General features: G+C 44.7%; 1 protein-coding gene and 1 long non-coding RNA gene across 2 annotated transcripts; both read left to right on the top strand.

Annotated features, from left to right (window-relative positions):
* The first annotated feature begins 1,728 nt into the window (after nucleotides 1-1,728).
* On the top strand, nucleotides 1,729-13,888 carry LOC149347440 (uncharacterized). The gene is made up of 6 exons (XM_089587123.1): nucleotides 1,729-2,462; nucleotides 2,777-2,929; nucleotides 8,300-8,439; nucleotides 12,181-12,321; nucleotides 13,310-13,361; nucleotides 13,748-13,888. The coding sequence occupies exons 1-3, from the start codon at nucleotides 2,408-2,410 to the stop codon at nucleotides 8,428-8,430; spliced, it is 339 nt and encodes a 112-aa protein (XP_089443249.1). The 5' UTR covers nucleotides 1,729-2,407; the 3' UTR covers nucleotides 8,431-8,439; nucleotides 12,181-12,321; nucleotides 13,310-13,361; nucleotides 13,748-13,888.
* Nucleotides 13,889-17,975: 4,087 nt separating this feature from the next.
* On the top strand, nucleotides 17,976-24,889 carry LOC149347439 (uncharacterized). Its single transcript, XR_016292135.1, has 3 exons — nucleotides 17,976-19,246; nucleotides 21,304-21,423; nucleotides 24,130-24,889. It is a non-coding gene; the product is annotated as an uncharacterized LOC149347439 (long non-coding RNA).
* The last annotated feature ends 598 nt before the right edge of the window (nucleotides 24,890-25,487 follow it).

The raw sequence follows: 25,487 nt of genomic DNA, 5'->3' as shown, positions 1-25,487 counted from the left end.
AAAGAAAACTTTTGAAACTTATCGTTCATAATGAACCGGCTGCACAGAGCGCCAAAATCTGCTGAAAGCAGCACGCAGCGCGCGCAAGTGGAATGGTTCGTTTCAGACGCATGTCCGTGCAGTAAGCGCGCGTCTAAATTCAACATAGCTATTAAAAGAGCTTCTTTCAACATCCGCTAGGTTGCAGCGGAAATTTAAGTGAAATTAATTCAGCGGTTTTGAGCCCAAAAAGCAAAACATGACTGTGTAAAAAGTGGGACTTATGAGTCCGGCTGTCCAGCGAAGGGTTACAGTACCTTAGCATATCTTACCATACCACACCAAAGCATACCGTACCTCACCATACCTTCCACGCCTTGCCATACCATGCCATACTTTAGCATACCTTACAATATCTTATCATACCAAACCATACCATCATGCCTTACAAATCCTTGCCCATACCCTACCCCATCATACATTAATATACCACTTTTTACACTAAACAGCCTCCTTTCGAGGCCGCCCATCTGGGATTCCACTGCAGAACATTCTGGATAATATTTCCACTGTTGGGACTCAAGAGCTTCAATGAAGGCGCCGATAGCCCTGCTAGGCAGTCTCACGCTGTCCGAGGAGCTGGATGGTGCACTGCGCATTTAAATCATATCGCTGTGACTGGCGACGCCTGCTTGCAGCGAATACTGCCAATTTTTCAGTCTGCTATTTTTCCAACAGTTCTTTGGTAACTGCAAAGCTTCAGTGCTGCTGGCCATATATAATCGCGGTACTGATGTTCTTTGTTTTCAAGCAAAAGCAGCAGGAGCCTGTTTTGATCATACCTTCTTTGTGGATGCAGACGGTGCATGTGTCAGCAGTGTACATTGTGCAGTTGTCACGTGGGTGTTGCCGGATGCTGACGCCCACGATTTCGATCGGCAGTAAGGCGATGAAACTAGCGAAACTGAAGACCACAGGTAAGAAAGACTGTTAGGACGAGAGCGATTGGTCCGGTCCTACAGTCACTACGGTTCCCTGGCCAACAAGAGAATGTGGGCATTGTTCGTTGGTACCTATTACACTGCTTATGCCAAAAAAAAAAGTTGGCAAAAGAATGCCGTCGCCATCTCGAATTTCGGCGCCGTTCCAGGGTTTGGGCCCCCCGTACTTTGCCAGTATATTTCGACTTGCGGGGGCGGGAGGGCTTGCGGGAATTTTACGATATAAGCGTATTGGTTGTTTTTCAGACATAGGAGTGATAATGTTTTGGTCAATTGCGTTTCATAGAATGCTCCAAACACGCCCGTGGAAAATTCCTCCCGCATGTCACCTGGCACTTAGTAAGGCTTTTGTTTCTTTTATACTGTTATACTACTACACTACTATACTGTTATACTGTACTGTTATAGGGATAAACTGTTAAACCGCTAGCGGCTAGTCTCGAAAAGGACTGATGGTTCTCGGAGACCTGTTCTTTTCCAAAAGTACCTACCACTTTCTTTCTTTTTGTTTTTTTCATGAAATGTAATTACTTGCGAGCACAGCATAAAATATAAGTATTTAATGAGCCCACCGCCGGATGAAATGCTCGAGTTACATTCATTTTTAGTTCTTAGAGGCAGTGTTGTGCAGTATGAATAATGCATGTCTTATGGGACATACATTAGCACGTGTTCAAATGCGTCAAAAAATTTTTGTCCAAATCAGATAGGAAAGTGAAGATCTCTGTCTGTGCTCAATGCACACGTTAACTGCCATTATTTTACTCAAAGCGAATTTTTGCAGCGATAGCTCGATAGTTATTGTGTTTGGCTGCTGTCTCAGAAGATGCCGGTATGATCCCGGCTGCGACATTCTCATTTAGATGGAGGCAAAATTCCAGGCGTCAGTGTGCTGTGCAGTGTTAACCCACGTTAAGGAACCCCAGCTGGCCGAAATCATCTGGAGCCCTCCACTCCGGCGTCCCTCAGAGCCCAAGTCACTCTGAGACGTTAAACCCCATACAGCAAACCAAACGAAATTTTTCACTTTGCAGGTGCCATGTGCCATCTTTTGTCTCCTCTGAGGTCCGTGTTATCCTGCCTTTAGCAGATAATAGATCACGGTTTCTTTTGTAGCGACATGTCGCCGATTGTGTAGAGGCTAAGTAGTAGTCACATATAATAGATTTATTCGCCCTTCACTATGGCACCCGCCAGATGCTTTGGGATGTTAAACCCATATAAGCTAAACTAAACTAAACGTTCTCAAAACTGGTTTGGCCGTCTTGCGCGCTGTGCCGGTTGCTATGATATGAACACTGATCTTCTTCCCTGTGTCTTTCAGCACTGGCAAGTGTCTGTGCCCATCGAACCTTCATTGAGAAAGGAAGAAGCCATTCGCCTTTGCCGCACTCGGCGCGTTCGTCACCTGGGTGCCAGTGGAAGCTATGTCCCGCTTCCTCGCCACCGCAACGATGAGGGGAGTGAAATTGGTGCCTAGAGGTGAGCAACACTGCGAATAATTGTGTTCCAGTGGATCAAGTGAGCAGCCCTAGAATGGGAGCACTCTGACTGCTTAACTGTGCTGTTGGCGTTACTGAAACCAGCCGTTAATGAAACCAAGCGCATCAGTAAATGTTCTAGAGAATAGATTTATTCGCCCTTCACTACAACATCCCTGATAACCCGAGTCGCTTTTGACGTTAAACACCTATAAGCTAAACTAAACTAAACAATCCCAAAACTACGTTTGCCGTCTCTAGAGCTGCACCAGTGGCAACGATGTGAATACTGATCTTCTTCCCTGTGTCTTCCAGCAGTGGCAAGAGTCCGTGCTCATCGAACCTTCATTGAGAAGAAGCTGCCGTGCGTGTTGGCAGCACTGGGCGCATTCGTGCCATGGGTGCCAACGGAAGCTCAGACCCACTTCCTCTCCACTGCAATGATGAGAGTAAAATTGAGGCCTAGAGGTGAGCAGCACCATGAATAATTGGGTTCAGTTGGATCAAGCGAGCAGCCCAAGAATGGGGGCGCTCCCTCTTACCACTTCACTGTGCCGTTGACGCCTAAGAAAACTATGCATAAAACCCTATTTGGAACTGTACCAGGTCTTTATTCTTTTTCTTATCCCGCACAGAAAATTTTGAACATGCTGAACGTAAATGGGGGTGATCTCTGTTGGTACTTATCAAGTCTAAGAGGGCCAGTGACCGGGACAAATTGCAATTAAGGGACCATTACTTCAACTAACTGAGCCGACTACCTTTTCATTTTTGTTTGAAGGCTTGATATTATCTTGTGGGATTGTAAACATGTAATGAGAAAAAAGCGCGCGAAAAAAGCCGCTGATAAAACCAAGCGCGTCAGCAAGTGCTCTAGGTGATCAGTTATTACTATGAAAGCAACGGCGCTGTCATTTTCTCCCGTTCTGTGTGTGAACCTGAAGAACACAGTGAGCGAAGACATAGAGGGAGATAGGAGTTTAGTACACTTGTGCACTGTGCGGATTCTTACAGAGAATGCGAGATGATGAATCTGCAATCATTGCAGATAACTGGTTGTGGAGGATGCCTGCGCTTGCTGTGGAAATCATAGCCATTCGTCTCACTGTTTTTCATGACTTCTAAGTTTATTGCGCACACAATACGGCGATGCCTGAGCATGCTCACTTAGAAAATCTGAAGATTAACTGCCCAGTCTTGTTTCTCGCGCTTATTTCTATGTCTATATCCTTGCAAAACGCACTGACATGAGTTTGCTGCGAGTAACTGTGCCATCTACGGAAGCATACCAAGCCAGGTTGCGCTCTCATAAACCTAATGCTGCACTCTTGTAATGCTTTCGTAAGCAGAGGATCATCATTCTATGTCTGTGGGGTTTTGAGTGCTTGGGCAAAACATTTTAAAACGCAACTATGCATCCTCAGCTGGTCAAAAACAGCTGAAGCATAAAGGGGAGAAGCATATGGCAGGTTTTTTAGGGAAGCCGGCTAATAATTTTTAAACATAGGTTTTTTGAGGATAAGAGCAGCTTTTTCCTGAATAGTAACAGCCTCGTTGGTGGATGCCAAAAAAGAAGCAAGTTATAATTATTTAAGAAAGAGAATAGATAAAATTCTAATACTTCACTTTTAAACTAATACACCTAGGCGCCTTATTGCAATTAGGGATACGTAGCCGAACGTTAATAGTAGCCATAGCAGTTTTTAGAGTTCTGAAGACACTGTAACCCTTGCCGCTGTGGCTCGACTAATTTGAGCCGTTTCTCGCACCAATCAAATAACGCGTGCTTGTAGGGCACGCAGCTGCGACAATTAAGTCGACGCTGCGTTAGACACGTAGAACGTGCCATTCACTACACCACCAGTGCTGCAGCAACAAATTTGCGAGCAGCGGGGAGCACTACAGCTCGAGCGGGGCTCAGAGTGTCGCGTGGTACGTGCGGCACAGTGTGTCGCAATTGGATTGATGTCACTTAGTGCCCTCCCACAAGCGCATGGTTTTCGGATGTCGCGAGAAATGGTCCAAACTATTTTAACCACTTCGGCAAGGATTATCGCGACTTCAGAAGTGTAAAAACTGACATGGTTATTACTAATGACAGGCTAGAAATATCAAAGTGCAATCAGGTGCCGCTCGGTAATGATAAAAACGTCAGCTATTATAATTACTCGAATTTTATCTTGATTCTGTTTTCTGACGTCAGCAAACACTTGTATTGCTACTCCATAAAAAGCTTCTGTTTACCACAAAAACTCTACCTCGGATTAGTTGGGCTGTCCTCCCCGAAACACTTGGTATACATTGCATTGAAGTTTTAAAATGGACAAAGCTCGTGCGTTCCTAAAGTATGTATGAAGGCATATGTACCAATTCTCCAAGCTAAATTTAGCAATTGGTTAAGACATAACAAATAAATCTGCCGCCATTCAAGTTATTTTTATTCATGAAGGTGTTACCCAAAATATTTAATGCTGTAAACACTCCGTAAATATATTTGGCTATGAAAGTCTCGCACTACGAATATCAGCGGCATCAAAGTCTCTCGGTACACGACTGGCTGCTGTTAATGTCTTTCACTTTTGAAGGTGATAAATATTAGTCCATTGTCTAAAAATCCTCTATTTACTGAACTGTGTCGCTGTTAATGTTTGGCGAAACAGTCCTGCCACTGATGAAAATTACGTTTTAAAGTGTGTTCTTGTAAGATAATCATCGGCATCAACTTAGGGGTAAAACTCATCTGCAATAAAAGCTCCCTTCATCAAAGTCTTTCGCAATAAATAATTATCGCCTGAATGTCTGGCAAAGAGCCAGTACGCGAATTTTCTTGCGCCATTATTTGCCCTGAAAATCTTTTAGCACTTATTAGCTACCCTCAACCAAACAGTCCATGCACTATCACAAAATATTCTTTTCTCTGTGTATTTATTCTCTAACTCTAGCATATGCAGCGTAATTCGTCTTCTTTCACTTGGCTTGCTTTACACCCATATACATCATCGTCATCCTGGCTGCACCCACTGCAGGGCATGGCCTCTTCCGTGCCCCTCCAATTAACCCTGTTATTTGCCAGCTAGTTAATCTCTTCTTAATCTCATCCACCCACCTAACTTTCTCCCGTCCCCTGTTACACTTGCCTTCGCTCGGAGTCCACTATGTTACTCTTAAGGGCCAGTTTACATCTTGCCTTCACATTGCATGTCATACTCAAGCCCATTTCTTCCTCTTGATTTCGACTAGGTTGCCTTTAACCCGCGTCTGTTGCCTCACCCACTGTGCCTGCTTCTGGTCTCCTAACTCCGGTCTTCTAACTTCCATATCTCGCTGCACTGTCCTTAACTTAACCAGAACCATTTTTGTTAGCTTTCATTTTTCTGTATCATAGGTGAGTACCAGTGAGGTAAAGCTGTTGTATACTTTGGTCTTGACAGTTATCCGTAAACTGCCATTCGTGATCTGGAAGGACTTCCTATATGTGATCCACCCCCTTTTTTCTATCTATTTCCCTCTCATGATCCCGATCAATAATCACTACCTGTCCTTAGTAGACATATTCCCTTTTCCCGCACCTCGCTACCAATTGCGAACTGCTGTTCCCTTGCGATATTGTTGAACGTTACTTTGGTTTTCTGAATGTTAATTTTTAGACTCACTGTTCTCCTCTGCCTGTCTTACTCATTGATCATGCTTTGCAGTTCATCTTCTGAATGACTAAGCAAGGCGATGCCGTGAACGAATTGCAGATTACTTAGAATTTTTCATTAACTCCTATCTATATCAGCACTTTTGCTCGCTAGCTTCAGGTCTTCCTTCGGGGCAACACTGCACGGCTCAGAAGCACAACAACATGCACTAGAAAAGATGTAGCAATTTCATTTCGTCAATGAACAGGAGTAAGTGCCAGTAGCTGCCGCACTGCTGTTTCTGCATCTATTTGCTGCATTGTACTGTCCTTACGTCTTAACAACTTCTTAACAAGAAGAATCGTGACACACTCAGATGCAAGAAAGATGTTTTTCATCAGACAGAAGTGACATACATATATTGAGCGAACGTAGTTTTGCGTGAACGACAGCGAATGAACCGAGAGCAGATTTGACATCTTCCAGGAAACCTGCTGCTGGCCTAGTTGAACTTTGCTGCTGAAGTGTTTTATGATAAGAAGGGAAGAACACGAAATGAGTTGTAGAGCCTGTCTGTGCTCCAGCCAGCAGAGCGACCTCTAGATGCTCCTTTGTTAGCGGGAAGGGAATTTAGCGTGTTATTCTGCAGGAGTCCTGCAGGAAGAAACTGAAGTTTACTAGCAGAGCTATGAAATTAGTCATTGTTGTGCTTCGAAAGCACCCATGGGCATGAACAGCCTGAGAGGTATTTATACCCTTTTCACACCAGCATCAACTCCGGTGGTTCTATTCCCGAGCCCCTTATAGAGCAGACTCAATCATTTTTGTGCCCTTTGTCTGTGGGGTTGTATCCAAAGTAAACGTAAGAGGTCTAGACTCGGTGAGAACTAGGACTTCGACATTTATTTACACTTTACAGCACTGACGAATACTATACTGCAAAATGCACCACGTTCCTGAATCATGCGGCAGTTTCTGCGTTTTTAGTTCATAAGTATTCGTGCGATGTGCATCGTCCCTGGGTAGACCCTAGCCTGCTGGGTTTCATCACTTTAAAGCATTCTTATTTCCTGAAGATGAATGTGAATATTTGTCCTGTTCCCCTTTAGTAATCGCTGGGATATCACTTTTTGGTATTTGCAGTTGTCTTGCTGCGTAAAAAAACGCACATAATTTTATTTATTTATTTATTTATTTTAACATACCCCTAAAGGCCCTCTTCACGAGGGTATTACATAGATGGTGGTAAAAATTGCAAATTTTATACATAGAAGGAACATTTAACATGAGTAACAGGGCAGAAAAAGAAGCAAGAAAAGAGCAATAACTGGTAGTCAGCAACAATCGAAATGTGGCGCAAAAACAAGACGAAAAAAAAGGAAAGAAGAATCAAAAATAAAAACATCGGAATAAGCAGAACGAAAAGCGAAACTCAAACACATTACGGTGAACACAACAGAACTAGAAGAAAACTACACATCGCTTTGATTTTTTAAAAGTTCATGAAATGATGTCGCGTTAGTTTCAGTTGCGATTGTGGAAGGCAGCCGGTTCCAATCAATAATGGTTTTGGGTATGAATGATTTGGCAAAACTTGAAGTGTGACATGTGATGCGTTTGATCCTGAAAGGATGGTCACGGCGTGGAAACACTGCTGTGGGTAAGTGAAAGAAATCGTCGTGAAGCAATGGATGATGGTAAATTTTGTGAAAAAGAGTTAATCGGGAGAGTTTACGACAATGGGAAAGGCTGTCAAGACCCGCACGAGCTTTTAACGCTGTGACGCTAGTAAAACGTGAGTAGACGGAATAAATGAAACGAGCATACTGTACATACTATGTACATAATGTACATACTATGATGCGCAGTTTTTTCATGTAATGTGCACGCTGTAACAGAAACCATTTCATTACAACTCGGTGGTTACAGTGCTCCATGGTGAACTGGAGGACTCCTTTTTCAATCCGGTCGAGACGACAGAGTTTCGTCGGAAGCAAAACGAAAAATCGCCCGCCTCCTTTGCGAAATCACTGCACATTTCGAAACCCCCGGCATCCAGATTTGCCCTGAGCCATTCACTACTGTGTCCCCCGTAGCCCGCGTCGCTTCGGACGTTAAATCACCGCCTGATGTAGTTTTTTTTTTTGAACACTGCGAAGGTAAATTTTTAGTAACTGAGTCATTGGCGTTCTTGTTTTTTCGTCGTGATTGGCAGCTCGAGCTCCTGGCCAGCCCGTCGTCCAAGCCGCGGACGCCTCTTGTGTCTGGACTGTTATCATCACGTGGGTGCCGCCGAAGGCCGGCTGTCGTCCAGCAGCCGCTACTGACTCGGCCATGCAGAAATAATGGCCGAAAGTGAGTACGGTTGAACATGATTTTGTACGTAGCAGATGCAAACATGACTCTGTGGTCCATGGTCTGAAGGGCACAACTAAAAAATTGCAGTCAAGGCTAGACATATGCAGAACTTGGTAATAACTTAAAATCGACAGCATAAAACTGAAAATCACATTTCCGCAAATCGTGAAATACTGCACTGCTCAGCCTAACATTTTCCTCACTGGAATAATCGTGGATGGTTTTGCCTGAAATACAGGGGAGGGGGGGGGGGGTAGAACTAACAAGTTTTTTTTTTTGCGGTAGATGTCTCTGAGCACACTCGTATTCTTAATATCCACTTCCGATGTTCAGCTGAATCAATGTAGCTAAGAAACTGAAAGTGCACGTTTGGCGCAAAACATCTCTTTATTGAGATTTTGGTGTTATGTACTGCGTTTGCTTTATTTTCAGTTTTCTGCGAGAAAGTGATAAAGCTGTCTTCATGAGCTCTACCTACTTCTCTGCAAGAAAAAGTTGTGCTGCTTCATTATAAGGATGCTATGAACCGAGCGAGGGGTCGCAATTTTTGCTATTTACAGGATATTGCAACTGGATTAACCTTCAAAAGATAGTGGCATGATGACACAGGTGGCTGCGTTCCTGCTGTGTTCTTTCCTTGCTACTAATAACTAACCTCACCTTCAAAACCTAGTGGCATGACGAGACAGGTTACTGCATTCACAACATACTGTGTCCTTTCTTAGCTACTAATAACTAACCTAACCTTCAAAAGCTAGTGGCATGAGGAGACAGGTTACTGTGTTTCTGCTGTGTTCTTTCTTGCTACTAATAGCTAACCTAACCTAGGAAAGCTAGTGGAGTGAACACAGAAGTTACTGCGTTTCTGCTGTGTTTTTTGTTGCTACTAATAGCTACCACATTACGAGACATGTTCCTGCCTTTCTCTTGTGCTTAAAAATTCTGGTCCCATGATTAGACACGTTATTGCATTTCTGCTGTGGCCTTCCCTTGCTACTAATAACTAAAGTAACCTTCAGAAACTTGTGGCATAACGATACAGGTGACTGCAGTTCTCCTGTGTACTTTCTTTGCTACTGATAACTAACGTAACCTGCAAAAGCTTGTGGCATGAAGAGACAAGTTACTGCATTTCTGCTGTGTTTTTTCTTTGCTACTAATAACTAACCTAACCATCAAAAACTAGTCATCTGAAGTGAATGGTAACTTCATTTCTGCTGTGTTCTTTCTTTTGATAGTAGCAACTAGCTTAATCTTGAAACGCTAGTGGCGTGAGACTAGCATCAACACCGGTGGTTTCATTCCCGAGGCCCTCATAAATTGGACTCACTCATTCTTGTGCCCTTTGTCTGTAGGGTTGCATCCGTGCATAAGAGGTCTGGCTTCGGCGAGAACTAGGACTTCGACATTTATTACACTCCATAACCCTGGCGAATACTGTAGCGCAAAATGCACCGCAATCCTGAATCATGCGGCAGTTTCCGCTTTTTAGTTAATAAGTGTTCATGCGATGCGGATCATATGCGTATATCCTAGCCTGCTGCCTTTCATTGCTTTAAGGCATTCCGATTTCCTGAAGATGAATGTGAATATTTTGTTATGTCTTCATTTTGTAATTACTGGGGTATCACTTTGGTATTTACAGCTTTTTTTTTTTGCTGCGTAAAAAAAATGTACATAACGTACATGTTATGAGGCGCAATTTTTTTTAAGTAATGTGAACGTTATAACACAACCCACTTTATTACAACTCGGTGGTTACTGCACTCCGTGCTGAACTGGAGGACTCTTTTTTCAATTGGTCGATGATTATGATGAAAACGTTTATTTAAAGCCACAATGACTTAGTTTAAAAAAAGGCTGATCGGGTCCTTAGTCCGGGAAGTTTTTGCAAAAGTCGCTGCCCGTGCTCTGGCGACGAGGGCTCGTTGTTCCTCGAGGTCCGAGCTGGACAGGGCCGCCTCCCAGCACTCCCGCCTTGGCTGATTTATGATGTCAATACTGTTGTTTGCCTGACAAGCCCATACCATATGGTATAGGTTTTTCTTCTGGCCACAAAGATTGCACTGTGCCGAAAAGTACTCGGGCTCAATGGCGTGAAGCTTACCTGGATTATTGAACGACATAGTTTGTAGCCTTCGAAGGTGACATTCTTCTTATTTAATTACACCATTCGTGGGCATCGGGAATGTCTGCCTTTCAAGGCGCAAATTCTGTAATATCTCTGAATATGTTGAAAACGGAGAGGGGGAGCCTGAATCAGTAAGGGAGGACGGAGAAGGATTCACGGGAAATAAATCTCTGGCCGAAGCGTGTGCGCGCTCGTTTCTTTAACTCTTAATTCCTTCCGTTCAGCTGAAGTCCTACATTGACTGAGAATCTTGCAGGCTAGCGGCGTGGTTCTGCCAGGCATATAGTTTCTATAAGCCGCCTGGGAATCTGTAACTATGTCTTTCGATACGGAGTGCGTCGCGGCTAGGGCAATCGCTACTTCCTCCATAGCCTGTGTATCCCCGTTACGAACTTAAATCCCGTCCACGACCTGCAGTTGGTGAACCACTGATATTGTTGATATTCCTTGTACAGGACCCGTAGCCTCCACGAAGAAGGCTCCTTCTTCTCTTAAATAGCACTCGTTCATCTTCTTGCTCCTCGCCACTCGTCTAGCATGATGATGCTCCGGGTGCATAGTTTTGGGAAGGGGAAGCGTAAGGAATTTGCTCTTCCGCTCTTTAGGTAGATCTGGTCTCCCAGCCACTTGCTGCGGAAAGCTAATGTTTAAATCTTCTAAGACCCTGCTGCCGGTCGTAGTTGTGGCCAGTCGCATTACGTGGCTTGTAAGATGGGCGCTAATCAATTAATCAGACGTGTTGTGTACCCCTAGTTTTAGCATACGCTCCGTAGATGCTTTCATGGGTAGGCCGAGTGCCTTCTTATAAGCGGTTCTAATAATAGCGTCCAGGTGGTTTAGATCGGTCTTCCTCATACGAAGGTACGGGGCCACGTACACTATCCTGCAGATGAAAAAGGCCTGTATTACTCTTAGGGTATCCTGTTCTTCCATCCTGTTTTTCTTGCTTGTGATCCGAGATATCATACGGATGACCTGTTCGCACACCGTTCGGAACTTGGTGATCGCTGCTGCGTTCACACCCTTATTGTTAATGAGCAGCCCCGAAATTTGTATTGTTCCCACCTCGGGAATGGGTGTGTCGTCGACCGACATTTCCAGTGATGCAGTATCCCCCTTCCCTCGCAGGACGAGGAGCTCCGACTTGTCCGGGGATCAGCGCAGTGCGCATTCTTCTGCATACTTTTGAACCGTACTGGCACCCTCTTGGAGGGCCTCCTCCATCTGTCCAAAGTTTCTCTCCGTTGCCCATATGGTTGTCATCCGCGTATAGTGCGTGCCGGATTCCCTTTATGGCACTAAGTTGTTCCGGCAGGTGCATGAGAGCAACGTTGAAGAGCATTGGAGAAAGGATTGCTCCCTGAGGCGTCCCTTTGATCGGAAGCAAAACGCAAAAGCGCCCGCATCCTTTGCGAAATCACTACACATTACTTACCCCCTGGGCATCCAGATTTACCACGAGTCATTCACTAATGTGTCCTCCCGTAGCCTGTGTCGCTACGGTACGTTAAACCACCGCCTGTTGTGGGTTGTTTTGGAATACTGCAGAAGTTAAATGTTCCGTAAGTCAGTCGCTGGCGTTCTTTTTGTTTCGTCCTGATTGGCAGCTCGAGCCCTTGGCCAAGCCCTCCGTCCAAGCCGGGGGCACCTCTTGCGTCTGAAGTGTTATCATCACGTGGGTGCCGCCGACGGCCGGCCATTGTACAGCAGCCCCTACTGACTCGGCCGTGCAGAAATATTGGCTGAAAGTGAGTACGGTTGCACGTGACTTTTCCACGTAGCAGATGCAAACACGACTCGGTGATCCACGGTATGAAGGCCACAACTAAAAAACTTCAGGCAAGGCTCGAATATGCAGAATTTCGCAATAACTTAAAATCCATAGCTGGAAACTGAAAATCAAGTTTACGGAAATCGTGATATACGAGTGCCGTGTACTGCACTGCCATTTTCTCCAGTGGAATCACCGTGCATGGTTTTACCTGAAATAAAGAGGGGGTGAAACTTACAAGCTTTTTTTTGCGGTAGATGTCACTAAGCACGCTCAGATTCTTAATATCTATTACTGATGTTCAGCTTTATCAATGTATTAAGAAACTAAAAGTGCATGATCGGCGCAAAACATGTCTTTAGTGAGATGTAGGTGTTATGTACTGCGTTTGATTTATTTTCAGTTTTCTGCGAGAAAGTGATAAAGCTGTCTTAATCAGCTCCACCTATTTCTCTGCAAGAAAACGTTGTGCTGTTTCATTGTAAGGACTATATGAACCAAGTGAGGGGTGATAATTTTTGCTATTTACAGGTTGATGCAACTGGACGCCACGTTTAAAAGGTCGGTCGGACCGTTTTTTTCGTGAGAAGCCTCGACGGAAACCGAGCACCGGAACTATATAGAGCTGGATATAATAGTAGCTGTTCTGACACTCATGTTTAGATTGCGGCTGCAGGGCAAAATTTCGTCACAGTTTCAGGGTCCAAGAGGCCTTTTGCAGAAAATTAACACGAACTGTTTTCTATGTTCCATCACATGGCGTAGCACATGTTTGCACGCCAATGGTGACAAATTTGGCGCTGACAGAAAAGATTGGCGATATTTGGCTACTTTTGACCTCTGTATGGACTTTCCTGAACTGGTCAAAAGAAACACTGCCGACACCTTAGGCAAATCGCACTATTTTGTTTTTTTATTGCAGGTGAGTTAGCACACGTGTTAATTTCACATCGTTTCTTCTGCAGATGACTGCTGCTCCTGTTTAGCGTCAGCCTCACGGCGTAACCACGATGATGGGTATGTGGATAACTTTGCTCGACCTCTGACATTCTCTTGGTGAATAATTATGCCCCTTTTTGAGGCTGCATTACCCACTCTGCAGTACATATGGGTGTGTAGGAAAAATTAATATGCATTCTGTTACACTAAAAGGCGCGCAGGCGGTATGTGATATTAGCACGTTTCGAAGAGCCGCAGGTAGTATAAATTAGTTAGAGACCCTCGATAATGACGTTGCTCATATCCAGTGCATCATTTCGGGAAGTTAAACCCATAATTCAAATTTGACGACAATTATAGCCAGTCACGTCGAGGCTGCAATAACTTTTTTTTGTCATTGCTCCTTAAACTAGACAAACGCGAGCTGGAACCGTGCCACTAACGTTCTCTCTCTTGATGGACAGTCTGACTCTGGGACGAGCCGTCCACAAGTGTGGGAGGAAGATGCGCCTGCTGTGACTGGACTGTTATCATCACGAGAGCACCACTAACCTCTGAACCCTGGCCGGCGCCCATTCCCTGCCCACTATGGTGGGAAAGGCGTCATGAAGGTGAGGAAGACTGCCAGTGCCTTTGTGCACACAGTAGACGCAGCCATAGCTCAGTCTTCCATGCTACAGCACGTGGAATTTGAGGCACAGAGTGCAAGCCTAAACTCAAACAGGATGGGCATTGACTTCGCTGAAACTTGTTAGGCGTGCTGCAGAAAGATAGGCAATCCCGATTGTTCAAATACGCGCGGCAAGCACTGCACTTAGTTCATAACCTTCCTTCTCATCTCAGTAAGTGAGCGAAGTTGTTCGGAATCATAAAGGGAGTCACAGTTTTGGCTTTTGCACTCGCTGGAATACTTGTGACAAGCCTTTGTGTCGGGATCTCCGCTCCCAAAGTTGACGCTCAATCCACCTAATCAAACGCATGCACGACGTTTGGGGTTGGCGAGCAAATTCCCATATTAAGACATTCCCCTAACGTTTGGAGTTTTTTTTCACTTCTGTTAGTGGAAGCAAAATAATAAATGGTCAGTACTTGTTCAGCAACAAAAGGTTGTTTTGTGTCAGTTAGAATAAGAATCAACCAGGAAAGGAAGTAATGTGTGCTGTGTTATCCTTCGAATTCCACGACACCACCACTGCTGAAACGCATGCGTTCTTCGCTCAGTTGCTCTCCCTACTTCCGATGCTATATAAGGCTCTGAGTAAGTCATGCACGTACGATAGAAAGATAAGGCACATATGGAAGAATTGCGGACTGCTGCAAGACACGGCCCCGACAGTTCTTGAAAAGGAGTTAAATAAAGGCGGTTAACTAGCATACACTGCCGTGTGTTTGTAATTATGACACGTTCAATCGAATGCCTGCGTATTATGAAGTGTTTTCTTACAGTGATGCTTCCTTTCATAGCAGGGAGGTGCTTTGGTGCAGGCAGCCGCCGGATCACTCACCAAAAGAACGAAGCGGCTGCCACCGTCTGCATCGCAGTCGTCACGTGGACGGATGGTCGACGCAACTCGTGGGCTTTTAAAGCCAAGGTGAAGTATTTAGCATACTTTTTCTTAAATATGCTCCTTATCTTGCTACATTGGGGCATAAAATTTTATTATATATTGATAAAAATGAATAAAACTTCAAATATGTGAGCAAATAAGTATCATTATGAGAATTACTATTCTTACTATGAATCGCAATAAAATTTTGGTAATGAGCCATATTAAATGACTGCAAATTTAGCCGTATGTTTAAAATGTACCGGCTTTGAGCTAAATGTAAGAAAGTTTTTAATTCAAATAAAAAGTGCTGCTATAGGCACAAAGTGCTGCTAAGAGTCGTTTGTGCTAGTCTTCGGTAATTCTCGTTTTTTTTTAAATCTGTTGAACACTGAAGGCTAATTACCTTAATTGTTTACTATTGTCTTCGGGAAAAACTCATGGATACAGATGTTGTAGATCACTACCAAAGACGGGAGCCTGGAATGTTTATAAGATAGTACCATATGCGTGCTTTCTCTAACCGCCCCAAAACGAATGCCGCCAACGAACGTACAGTTACTGCTGAATATCTTGGGCCCACTGCCGACACAGTCATGTCGGGGAACGCACACTCACGATGAGCGGTATTTGTTCTCCCCAGAAACCAGAGCGTCATGGGGCACTCAAATAACACAGTTACCACGTTACCGCTTTTGTATTCCGCAGGCTTTCTTTTTTGTTTGTTAAAAGATGTTCTTAAATGGTACCATGTTCTTAATATTTCAGGTTTCACGTGTTCGATGTATTGCAAATTTGCACTTTTACCCGAACAGTAGTATTTGCAAAGTTTGTAATCACATAACAATTTAACTTGGAAGAAAGTTACTGAAGACTGTCACGCGGCTCTGAACAGTACTCTTGTTTTCGCTCACATAGGACACTGCTTCATTTCTCCTAAACGGTGTATACACTGGGCTGAGACCTTGTATAAATTTGTTTTATCTTCTGTATTTCGGGCTGAACAGTTCGATAATTATTGCATGGTGGTTTGGTCTCTCCACTATATATGCGCTATTTTCCGCACACGCCCTCTGCTGATAGTGAAGGTAGCTTGAAGAAGGTACGATTGCCTACAGGCAGGTTGTGCGCCTGCCACCCGCGGCACCAGTGTAGCACGCACTGTGGTCTGTTCGTCGGTAAGATACTCGTCACTGGCCAGAGATGCTGCCAGAGAAGCGCAAGCCTGAGACGAGACTGATCGGAGGTATAATTTGCGCCCTGCTGCAGACGAAACATAGAGCCAACGATGCTCGCCAGTGCGTGTTCTGTGTGCGCCAAATTAAACAGCGTCACCCTTTAGCCACTGTCTTTCCAACTGTGTTTTGATTTTTAAGTATCCAAATCTACCTTCTGTAAACCATTTTCTATTTAAGGGGGGCTGCGTCTACATCGACTAGCTAACGTCGTCTCGGAATGTGCCATAACCTCCTTCGAACCCGTATCGCAATTCCCCTCATATGCGTAGCCGCCGCAACGCGTAGCTGCTGTTCGCGCTGCAATCTGGAAAGGGGTCGGCACATGAGAGGGTGCTACTGTAATGGCCGCACGACTCTTGTGCTTGCAGTGTTTAAAAAGTGAAGAAGTGCAGCTGTGGCTATGGGGTCGTTTGTTGCATCGGGTTTGTCGAGAACTAAATGGTTGGCGTGTGAGGGCATGAGTAAAATATTATTATGGCAGTAAATTTCAGAAACAATTTGATTCCACGGAACGCGGTGACATCGAGTGAGTACAAAATCAAGCGACGCTAACTTTATGTTAGGATTAAGTGCTTCTTCTGAAATCATGAATTCATTGATCACCGCCCTGGAGACCGCCGCATTTTGCAGGCCACTGCACTCGATGGAACTCTACGGCACAATCAACAAATGATAAAGATAATTCTGGAGTACCCGGTATAGTACTTTGCATATCTACTGCCCTTTGCGGTTCATTACAGGCAACCTACGAGGCAGTAACCGTCTTTGTAATGTTAACAGGCCTATTGAATTTAACACGCAACCTGCAAAGGAGCTACTGTATTTTTAATGTTAACAGGCCTCTAATTTAATAAGCAACCTATGTGGTAGTAACTGTTTTTGTAATGTCAACAGGCCTATTGAGTTTAACAAGCAGCCTACGAGGTAGTAACTGTTTTTATAATGTCAACAGGCCTATTGAATTTCACATGCAACCTACGAGGGAGTAACCGTTTTTCTAATGTCAACCGGCCTATTAAATTTAACAAGTAACCTACAAGCGATCAACTGTTTTTTTAATGTCATCTAGCCTATTGAATTCAACAGGCAACTACGAGGGAGTCACTGTTTTTGTAATGTAAACAGGCCTATTGAATTTAACAAGCAACCCACGAGAGAGCAACTGTTATTGTAATGTCAACCAGACTATTGAATTTTACAAGCAACCTACGATGGAGTAACTGTTTTGTAATGTCAATATGCCTATTGAATTTAACGAGCAACCTACGAGGCAGTAACCGTTCCTGTAATGACAACCAGCCAATTGAACTGTGCAGGGCACTTAATCTCCAGTTCAGCTGAACTTGAGCCTGTAATACTGTAAAACAGCATGTTTTTTTTTCTGCTTGCCGCTCCCTATCTCAGGGTCTAAGCAGCAGCAATAAAGCTTGTTTGAAATGCGTTGCGGCCCCGCGAGAACTAAGCTCGAGCGAAACCACATGCGACCACATTTCGATGGGGCAAAACGTAAAAGGCTCCCAATCTGATCCACGATGCCGGCGTACATTAAAGAAACACACATGGTCTAAAGAAATCGGAGCCATCAAGCGCGCAGTTTTTTATAGCTCATGCATCCCTCTTGGAAAGCCACAATTAAAAATTCACATTTAAATCTCTCAGCAGTACCCGAAGCCAAGGCTGGGTGTCTATAGCGGTCAGCTACTGAGCGCAAGGTCCTTAAAATGGAATTGCTGCCACAGGGACCTCCATTGCGATAGAATTGAAGCACAAAATTTTCCGCGCGATTTGGTATAATGTCAATGCACAGGAATTGTGCCAGAGACTCTAAAAAAATTAAGAGGACGTTTAAGCTTCGCGTTAAAAGTAGACGCGACAGTGCCTTCTTATTTTTTCCTCTCCTCATTCATTTTATTTCTCATTTCTCACCTAAAGTCAAGTTGCAGTCCGCGCTGCGCAGCTCGGAGCTGGGCCTTCAGGTTGGACTCGTCCAACGGGCTGACTGGGTCGCCTTTGCGCATAAGCTCTTACCCACCCGGCGGCGGGGCTGACCTGCTGCGTTATAAGGAACTCCGGCCTTTCCACTCAGCTAAGAGTTTATTGTCTGCCTGTGTTTGTTCTCCTTGGGTGCATGCTCCGCGAAGTGTAATGGTCATACAGACGCTATTAAATTTTAAGCTCCTGAAAAAAAAGCGATCAGAACTATAGATTATTCAGAAATTGGCACCCAAAAGTACTCAGAATATTGGTCATTTCCATAGGCGCGCATTGTTTAAACGTAGAATGGTTTTGGGAAAAAACGATGGACGAGACACTGAAACGTGGCTGCGTTTGAGAAATACTGGGGGTAAGCTATAGAATCTAACCCGTGAGAAAAAACCTTGTTCATTGTCTGTACGATCAGTTGTACCAAAATATACCGCTTTTTCTAATGAAGCCGCGGAGGCTGTAACGCTTAGCGGCGCTGCTAGTTGCGTCGAAAATTCCCGATAGCGGCAGTTCTATTTCCTTTTTGTGAATTTTTTTTCGCGTCAATGTTTTTCCGGTGGCCACATTTTTGTTGTGGTGTCTTCCGGTCCCTTGCTCATATATCGCGTCCCTTTTCTTTTTCATTGTAAAGATTATAAAGTGGTTATTTCGGCCTTCGTTTGCATTATAGAATGCGTTGATCTTGGTAAGTGTTTTAAGTGTTCATCGATAATTTTTTATCTGTTTCCCTCTCAGTTATTACCTGTGTTTTCCTGTGTTGGGTTTCATGGCGCATAAACAGCTAAGCGTATTATGCTCCAAGCTCATATTACCTATGTATGCGTGTGTAAGGAATACAACAAAGTATGGGCATCAGTGTTGGTTGTTTTGTTAGGGCATTGTCATGAGGTCAAGGTGAAAGCGCTCGGCGTTTTCGAAGAAATGGCCTTGTTGGCCAATGGCCTCCCTTCTGGAAGCATGCAGTGGTGTCTCGTGTGCAGCGCCGCCGTTAAGCTGGATCACACTCCGAGTTTTTCTCTAGTAAACTCAGGCTTCTTTCAAAACGCAGGCAAGCCGAGGGCGGCTTGTGCCAAGCTCTGCCGCTGATCCCCGTGGGCCTCTCGTCGAGCTCATTTCGCGGCCTGTCGAACGAGTGGCGCAGGCAGCCCGGGTTTCATCTAATTCCACCACAGTTGGGAAAGGGCGGAAAGAGGTCAGTCAGATGATACCATTATCGTGCTACGCAGCTTATGCTTTTCCCTGTTATTCAGGCGTCAGCCTTACTTGGCCCATTGTGAGAAAACTTGAGTGTGCATGTGTGTGTGTGATAACACTCGATGATACACTTAAAAGAAGGCAGTTAAATTAATGATCGGTCACATGAGGTTGCTCGTTAAGAGTTACCCAGATCGCACAAGTCCCACGGGCGGCAGCACCTTCCATCTCAAGACAGTAACGCTGCGCTTAACCGCAGCTGCACTGCACCAGGAGGACTCCTAGGAATCTGTACTGTGCATATACGGGCATTAACCCACCAGCTATCACGCCATGGCCTTACGGTGGAGCGCGGACCGCAGTACGGCGGCGACTGCCTTCACATTGTTAGCGCGCCACCAGGACGGCTGCGGCGCCTGCGTAGAGCCATGCTGAGTTAGAATTGGCGGCTGCGTGGCATCGGGTTACATCACGCCGAAGCGCGCGCGGCGACCGCATTCATAAAAAGACCGGGAGGGCTTGCGCCTTCTCCCCAGTAAACAGCCTTAACTGTGTCTTTCGGGTTTTTATGGCTGTTTACCAGCGCCCTGCTTCGAGATATTCGTACTACGGCGTTACGCTACTGGAAATGGCGGCTGTTATTTATTGATTTTTTATACGGTTTAGAAATTGAAGTTAAAATTTAGGCAAAAAACGTTATTTTAATGTTTTAGACCGCAATATCCTCAAAGCAGAAGAGAACACAGTATTCACACAGACCAGTGTGGTTGTGTAGGAAAAAGGCCTAAAACAAGAGAAATTAAAACAAATACGTCCTTGAAACGAGAACCTGGTTATTCAATGAAAATGGTTTGATAAGAAATTAAAAACTATATTGTGAATAAACAGAGAACAGACAATAATTATTTAATGAGAGTGACAATCTACGGAAGCAGCAATAATTTTGCTGATGGCAAAGTTGTTCGCAAAGCTATAAGTCCGAGACTGTAGAGAATAATAATTTTGTCATGGCATGGAAGACGACCAAGTTGGCACTGGCGCGGCACGGAGCGCTCGCGCCAGGGCCGCCGCCAATAAATCATTCCATCGCCATACGTCATGTAGTCCTTTCTTCATCGGCTTGCCGCACGTAACAGTACGTGTTGAAAGGAGGTGTTTGCCTGCGAAGGTGGTGGCGCCTTTTGGTTGTTAATAGTGATGGCTAAATATGGGTGCCACAAATAATGAAACTTACAATTACATGAGTGATAAAAATTGTTTTGCGCTGAAATACTTTTGTATTGCTCGATATCTGAAAATGTTATTTTTATTTTTCCCTGCCGAAGAGTAATGGTGCAGATGAAGATAAATAATCATCTGAAAATTGTCTTAATTTGTTCGATCACCTTAGTGAGCGTTTTGGTGAACGTGTCCTAACAATGAAGGTTTTTCCCTGCCGAAGAGTAATGGTGCAGATGAAGATAAATAATCATCTGAAAATTGTCTTAATTTGTTCGATCACCTTAGTGAGCGTTTTGGTGAACGTGTCCTAACAATGAAGGTACACTTAGCCTAAGCATTATCTCACTCATCTGTGATTTGCTAAAAGCTTGAAAGGCCGGACTATGTTTAAGCTTGCGTGTTACTGGGCCTGCTTTACGACGAGACAAAGCACAGACAAATAAATACATAAAAGCCATGATCAACTCCAAAGCTTTCGGATACTGTGTGGACACAATTTTCAGGGAACAGTTCAATTTCCAGCTCGAAAGCGTGTGTGAGCCGCTGACGACGACGTGGCATATAGCGCTGCATCCAAATATGGGCACGTTATCTTAGCGTTCTTTTTCAAATGGCTGTGTCTGTGTGTGGAGTCTTCACGCTCTGCTCAGCTCTTCATATGCAGGAAGTCGCTCCACTGAACATGAGGGATGCGTGTTGCCGCTTTGCCAACCATTACAGCGCCCCTCGGAGATGCGCTTTTTCACCGGCTCTAGACTTCACTTCTTCCCGTACCCCGAGACGCGACTTCATGAGCGCGCTTATCGACACTTTTGCTTTGGTGTGCCGTTACAGGTGCAGAGGAAGATCATATCCAGGATGCAGACACCCTCCCCCTCACATCGCCCAGTGGGAGGCGTTGCAGTGCAGCCTGTGCGACGGAGCATCAGCCTTTCCGTGCTGCAGACCAGCAAGGTGAGCGGTGCTTCATGTCCGCGTACGTCGTTCGCGACTTCGACTAGTCTTCGCGTTGGAAGAACCGGGACGAACAGTAGAGTTAAACCTGGATATGACCACTCTTTTATTTACCACAAACGAATCAAATCCTCCGTTGGTTTACCTTCCTTGGCATCCCGTCGTAAGATAGCAAGGCTCTGTCTATTTCATAAACTTTATTATAATTTTCCGCAACTGCGTGAGAGCCTAATTTTGCCCCCTTTAAGATCATCGCGACGTTTGTTTAATTGCCGTAGTATTCAACGCATTCATGGTTCAACCAATGCGTTCAATTCCTCGTTCTTGCCAGCTGTCATAGCCGAGTGGAATGTCCTTCCTGACAGTGTTGTGAATGAAGTTAATTCCCTAAAATTTAAACAGATGTTAATTGATTTATTCCCCAAATGATTCCTGTTGAAGGCCCTTTTTCTTTTTCTTTCCTTTTTTCTTTCTTTTTCTTGTGTTTACCTACTTACTCGCTTGTTTTTCTTTTGAAGTGTTCACAGCTGTATCTGCATGTGTCTAATACCCGTGCCACACGCGCACAAGAAATGGCAGTAAATGCTTAAGGCCGTAAGTTTGTTAATGCCATTATTTTCGGAGTTGGTGCTACACGTCCACATTTAATGCCATTATTGAAAGTGACGATGACGATAACGCTTGCAAGGTAGTCAAAAGTTTCAACTGAATATAAACATTCCTAATGAGCACAATATATCGGGAATCATGTTCAAATGTAATGTAAAAACGATTTTCCATAAAATATGGCTGTTCCTGCTTTACAAGTCGAAAAAGTTGCCATAACCTCGCATGTCAGCACATAAGTCAAGAGTACCACTCAATAAGGCTGGTTAAGAATGGCGCTCTTCGCATCGAAAATGCGGTATAGATGCCTCATCTGGCTTAAAGTTAACAATTAACCATTTCCTACTGGTTAGGAAGTTGTTACTGACAAAGCTGCATGCTTTTCTGCGTGTAGATTGGGAACGAGAGTACACATTGCACGGGCAAATGAGTTGTGGCGAACTCAGTAGGTCGCGAATGGCAGTAAGGCTAATGCCATTAAATTCATGCGTGTGGCACCGCACGAATGCCATTAAAACTTAAGGCAGTAAGCACTTAATGGCATTAAATCTGTCCGTGTGGCACGGGTATAAGTTTATGTTCCAACTTTGTTCTTTGTGACTTGATTACTGTTCGCCCCCCCCCCCTTATGTAATGCCCCCTGGGGGCCTTAAGGGTAAATAAATGATGATGATGATAATGATGACGTTCTCTGCAAGTGGCATGTGCGAACGAAGCAGTTTTACTGAATTCGACTGAACAATTCGTCCGACCACCAACTAGAAGGGCAAAGCGAGGGAGTAGTTTCGTGCTAGTGGTGCCCAGCGCTCCAGTAACGAAATAACTGCAAAAGATATGTTCCAGTGTGCTGCAGGCAATTAAATACCGCTGGGAGTTTGCCGTGCCACCCCCATTGGCGTTTTTGTTTACGCGCGCTGTGACATTAAGTGTAACTCTACAGACTTGCTGCTTGTAACGTGTGCTCCCACCAAACGACGGAACTGCGAAAGCTCCACTGTTTAATATACGTAGGCGACGTGTGTACTGGTTTTATGCACTGACATTCGGCGTCAGTCAGCTGAAATTGAAGCTGTGGGGAGAAAAGAAATACTGTATGGATTGTCTGAATCACACGGGGGCATTGCTCCTCCTTTGGGTCGTCCGTAAGGGCTGCATACCATTATTAGTAAAGACGAGGTCTTGTAAACTTGTCCACATGTCTCTACTCGAATCTCCTTGTCATTCGCTTTTATAGCTTCCTCAATCTGAGCTATTTAAGCAGCGTTTGCTTAGGGCCTACTTGGTTCATGATTTAAAAGCGGAATACTTTTAGTGCAGCACATAAGGGAACAAGATATGTGTTAAAATTCACAACTGTTTAGAAACAACGCGCGTACATATATAGAGTAATGCAGTCATTCGTTATGCAATAACCTTCACAATCTTACGCCTATATCGCCGAGAAATATCGTTTTCGTTTCAGCCACACTCACGTGTCGCTGATACACACATCAGCCTTTTATCTGATAAAAAAACGCTTCCAGTCCACGCTTGTTCCCTTTATGTGCTGCGCTAAAACATATTCCGGCTTAAAAATTTCAGCTCTTTCCATTTTGTAATTTTCGTTGGACAGAGGCGTGCGCGGATGTGAGCGGGAAGATAAGTGTTGTTTGCGTTGTTGTGCATCTGTAATCAGTGCCTGTTGAAAGGGCACCGTGTTTTGTAATACCAAATATCTGCAAGAGCATACGTGCCTGAAATGTTATTGATCAATAGTGTGTTGTAAGTTTCTCTCGAGGGGATTACCTATGTATGCTTCTTTAGGCGTGCGAGTCTGTACACAAATGTTCGGAATATGGTAGTGACTGTTTATTTCCATCAAGCGAAGCGGAGCCATACAGCTGCAAACGAAACCTATACAGCTGCCACTTTTTTTTTATGTGTAGCATTTGCGCATTCAATTTCTAAGTGGGCAAAGGTTTCGGGAGGAACGACCCAGTCGGAATTTTTGTCACCTGTTCCTGATTCCCGGAAGGGTGCAACTGCGACATTTGTACCTATCCGCCCCTTAATCGGATCCCCCATTGAGTTGGCATTTGTGGAAATCATTCTTCACTCCAGGTGGTGGCTAACCAATCTCGGCAGCTGCCCAGCCCCACAGCGTCGGCCGACAACCACTTGGGCCAGGCCCTGCGAGAGACGGGGGCCGCTTCAGGCAACACACGAGAAGGGTGAGCCTTTTCACCGCACCGCACGGAGTTAGAGCACCAGCCGAATAACCAATGATCGCAGTGTCGTGCTCCATGTATTCCTCTTCCTCATTATTCCTCTCTCTTTTATTGCGAAAGCAATACTGCTTGCACTTTCACGCCTTTGCCGTGCCGCTGCGGTGACCACAATCGTGCCGCGGCGGTCACCACCATTGACCTTCATTTGACCTTGATTGCACTAGATTGGATTGGATTGGACTGGATTAGATTAGATTAGATTGGATAATATTGGATTGGATTGGAGTGGATTGAGTTGGATTGGATTGATTTAGATTGGATTGGATTAGATTGCATTGGATTGGATTGTATAACCGATGCATCACCACAAGTCTAACCACAAGCACCACAACCAGCTACACTACCAGCTGTACCATGGCGTAGGTACGGATATTGCTTTCGCAATTACCGGGCTTAACCAAGCTAAGCCACACCGAATTTTTAGCAGTGCCCTGCTTTGCGGCCTTCATGCTATGGCACTTCCTGGTCGGAATTGCAGCAATTATTAGTGCGATAGTGTTTATATTGGGCATTCCCGGCGTTTAGCATTTTTTTCTTACTTCGTCTCAAGACTGCACACCGGGCGGTCGGCAACCTCTGCCAGGTGTGTGCGTGTATATGCAGGGCGTCCCAGCTAACTTGGACCAAGATTCATAAAAAAACTAAGCCTTCTTCCGAACTGAATTCACGTGGATGTTTTTGGGGTTTATCTAAAGTTGCAATACCATTTTTTTCACTCCTTCTATTTGATTAATTAGTCGAGCTAAATAACTTTTTAAATCTAGCTTGAATCGTTCAGACGTCAATAGGAAAGTTGTGGAGCTCCGCAAATATTGTCGAACCTAGGCACCACTTCCAACGAGAGAGACTTCGCGTTGCATTTTTTATTCGGGAATAACGAAAGCCCGCGGATTTTAAAAATATATCATGTGACAGCACACTCCGTGCGCCGGATGCGCCGGGATTACAGCGCTCTCATCCGTGCTTTGTAAAAACCACAAGCTTCGCACGTCTTGCTGCCTAAGACAGGGCTTCGCGTTGTGCATAGTTCCCAGTGGGTTCGGGCGGCAATTGAAAGAACGCGCGGCTCCTGTTTTTCAGCGTAATTCACAAGACGTTATCAGGCTTGTTATATACATCTTTGCTTGTGGGGATCTTGCTCCCAAATTCAAACTCATGAAATTGCCATCGTTCCTCCGCATGCATTCTGCA

This window comes from Amblyomma mixtum, chromosome 4 (genome assembly GCF_055824585.1).
Source record: "Amblyomma mixtum isolate Tamu chromosome 4, ASM5582458v1, whole genome shotgun sequence".
Taxonomy (NCBI): domain Eukaryota; kingdom Metazoa; phylum Arthropoda; class Arachnida; order Ixodida; family Ixodidae; genus Amblyomma; species Amblyomma mixtum.
This window is presented reverse-complemented; position numbering and strand designations above follow the sequence as displayed.

Coding starts and splice junctions, on each gene's coding strand:
- LOC149347440 (XM_089587123.1), top strand. CDS start 2,408: ATGTCCCGCTTCCTCGCCACCGCAACGATGAGGGGAGTGAAATTGGTG. Junction 2,463..2,776: donor AGTGAAATTGGTGCCTAGAG/GTGAGCAACACT, acceptor TGTGTCTTCCAG/CAGTGGCAAGAGTCCGTGCT. Junction 2,930..8,299: donor AGTAAAATTGAGGCCTAGAG/GTGAGCAGCACC, acceptor CGTGATTGGCAG/CTCGAGCTCCTGGCCAGCCC.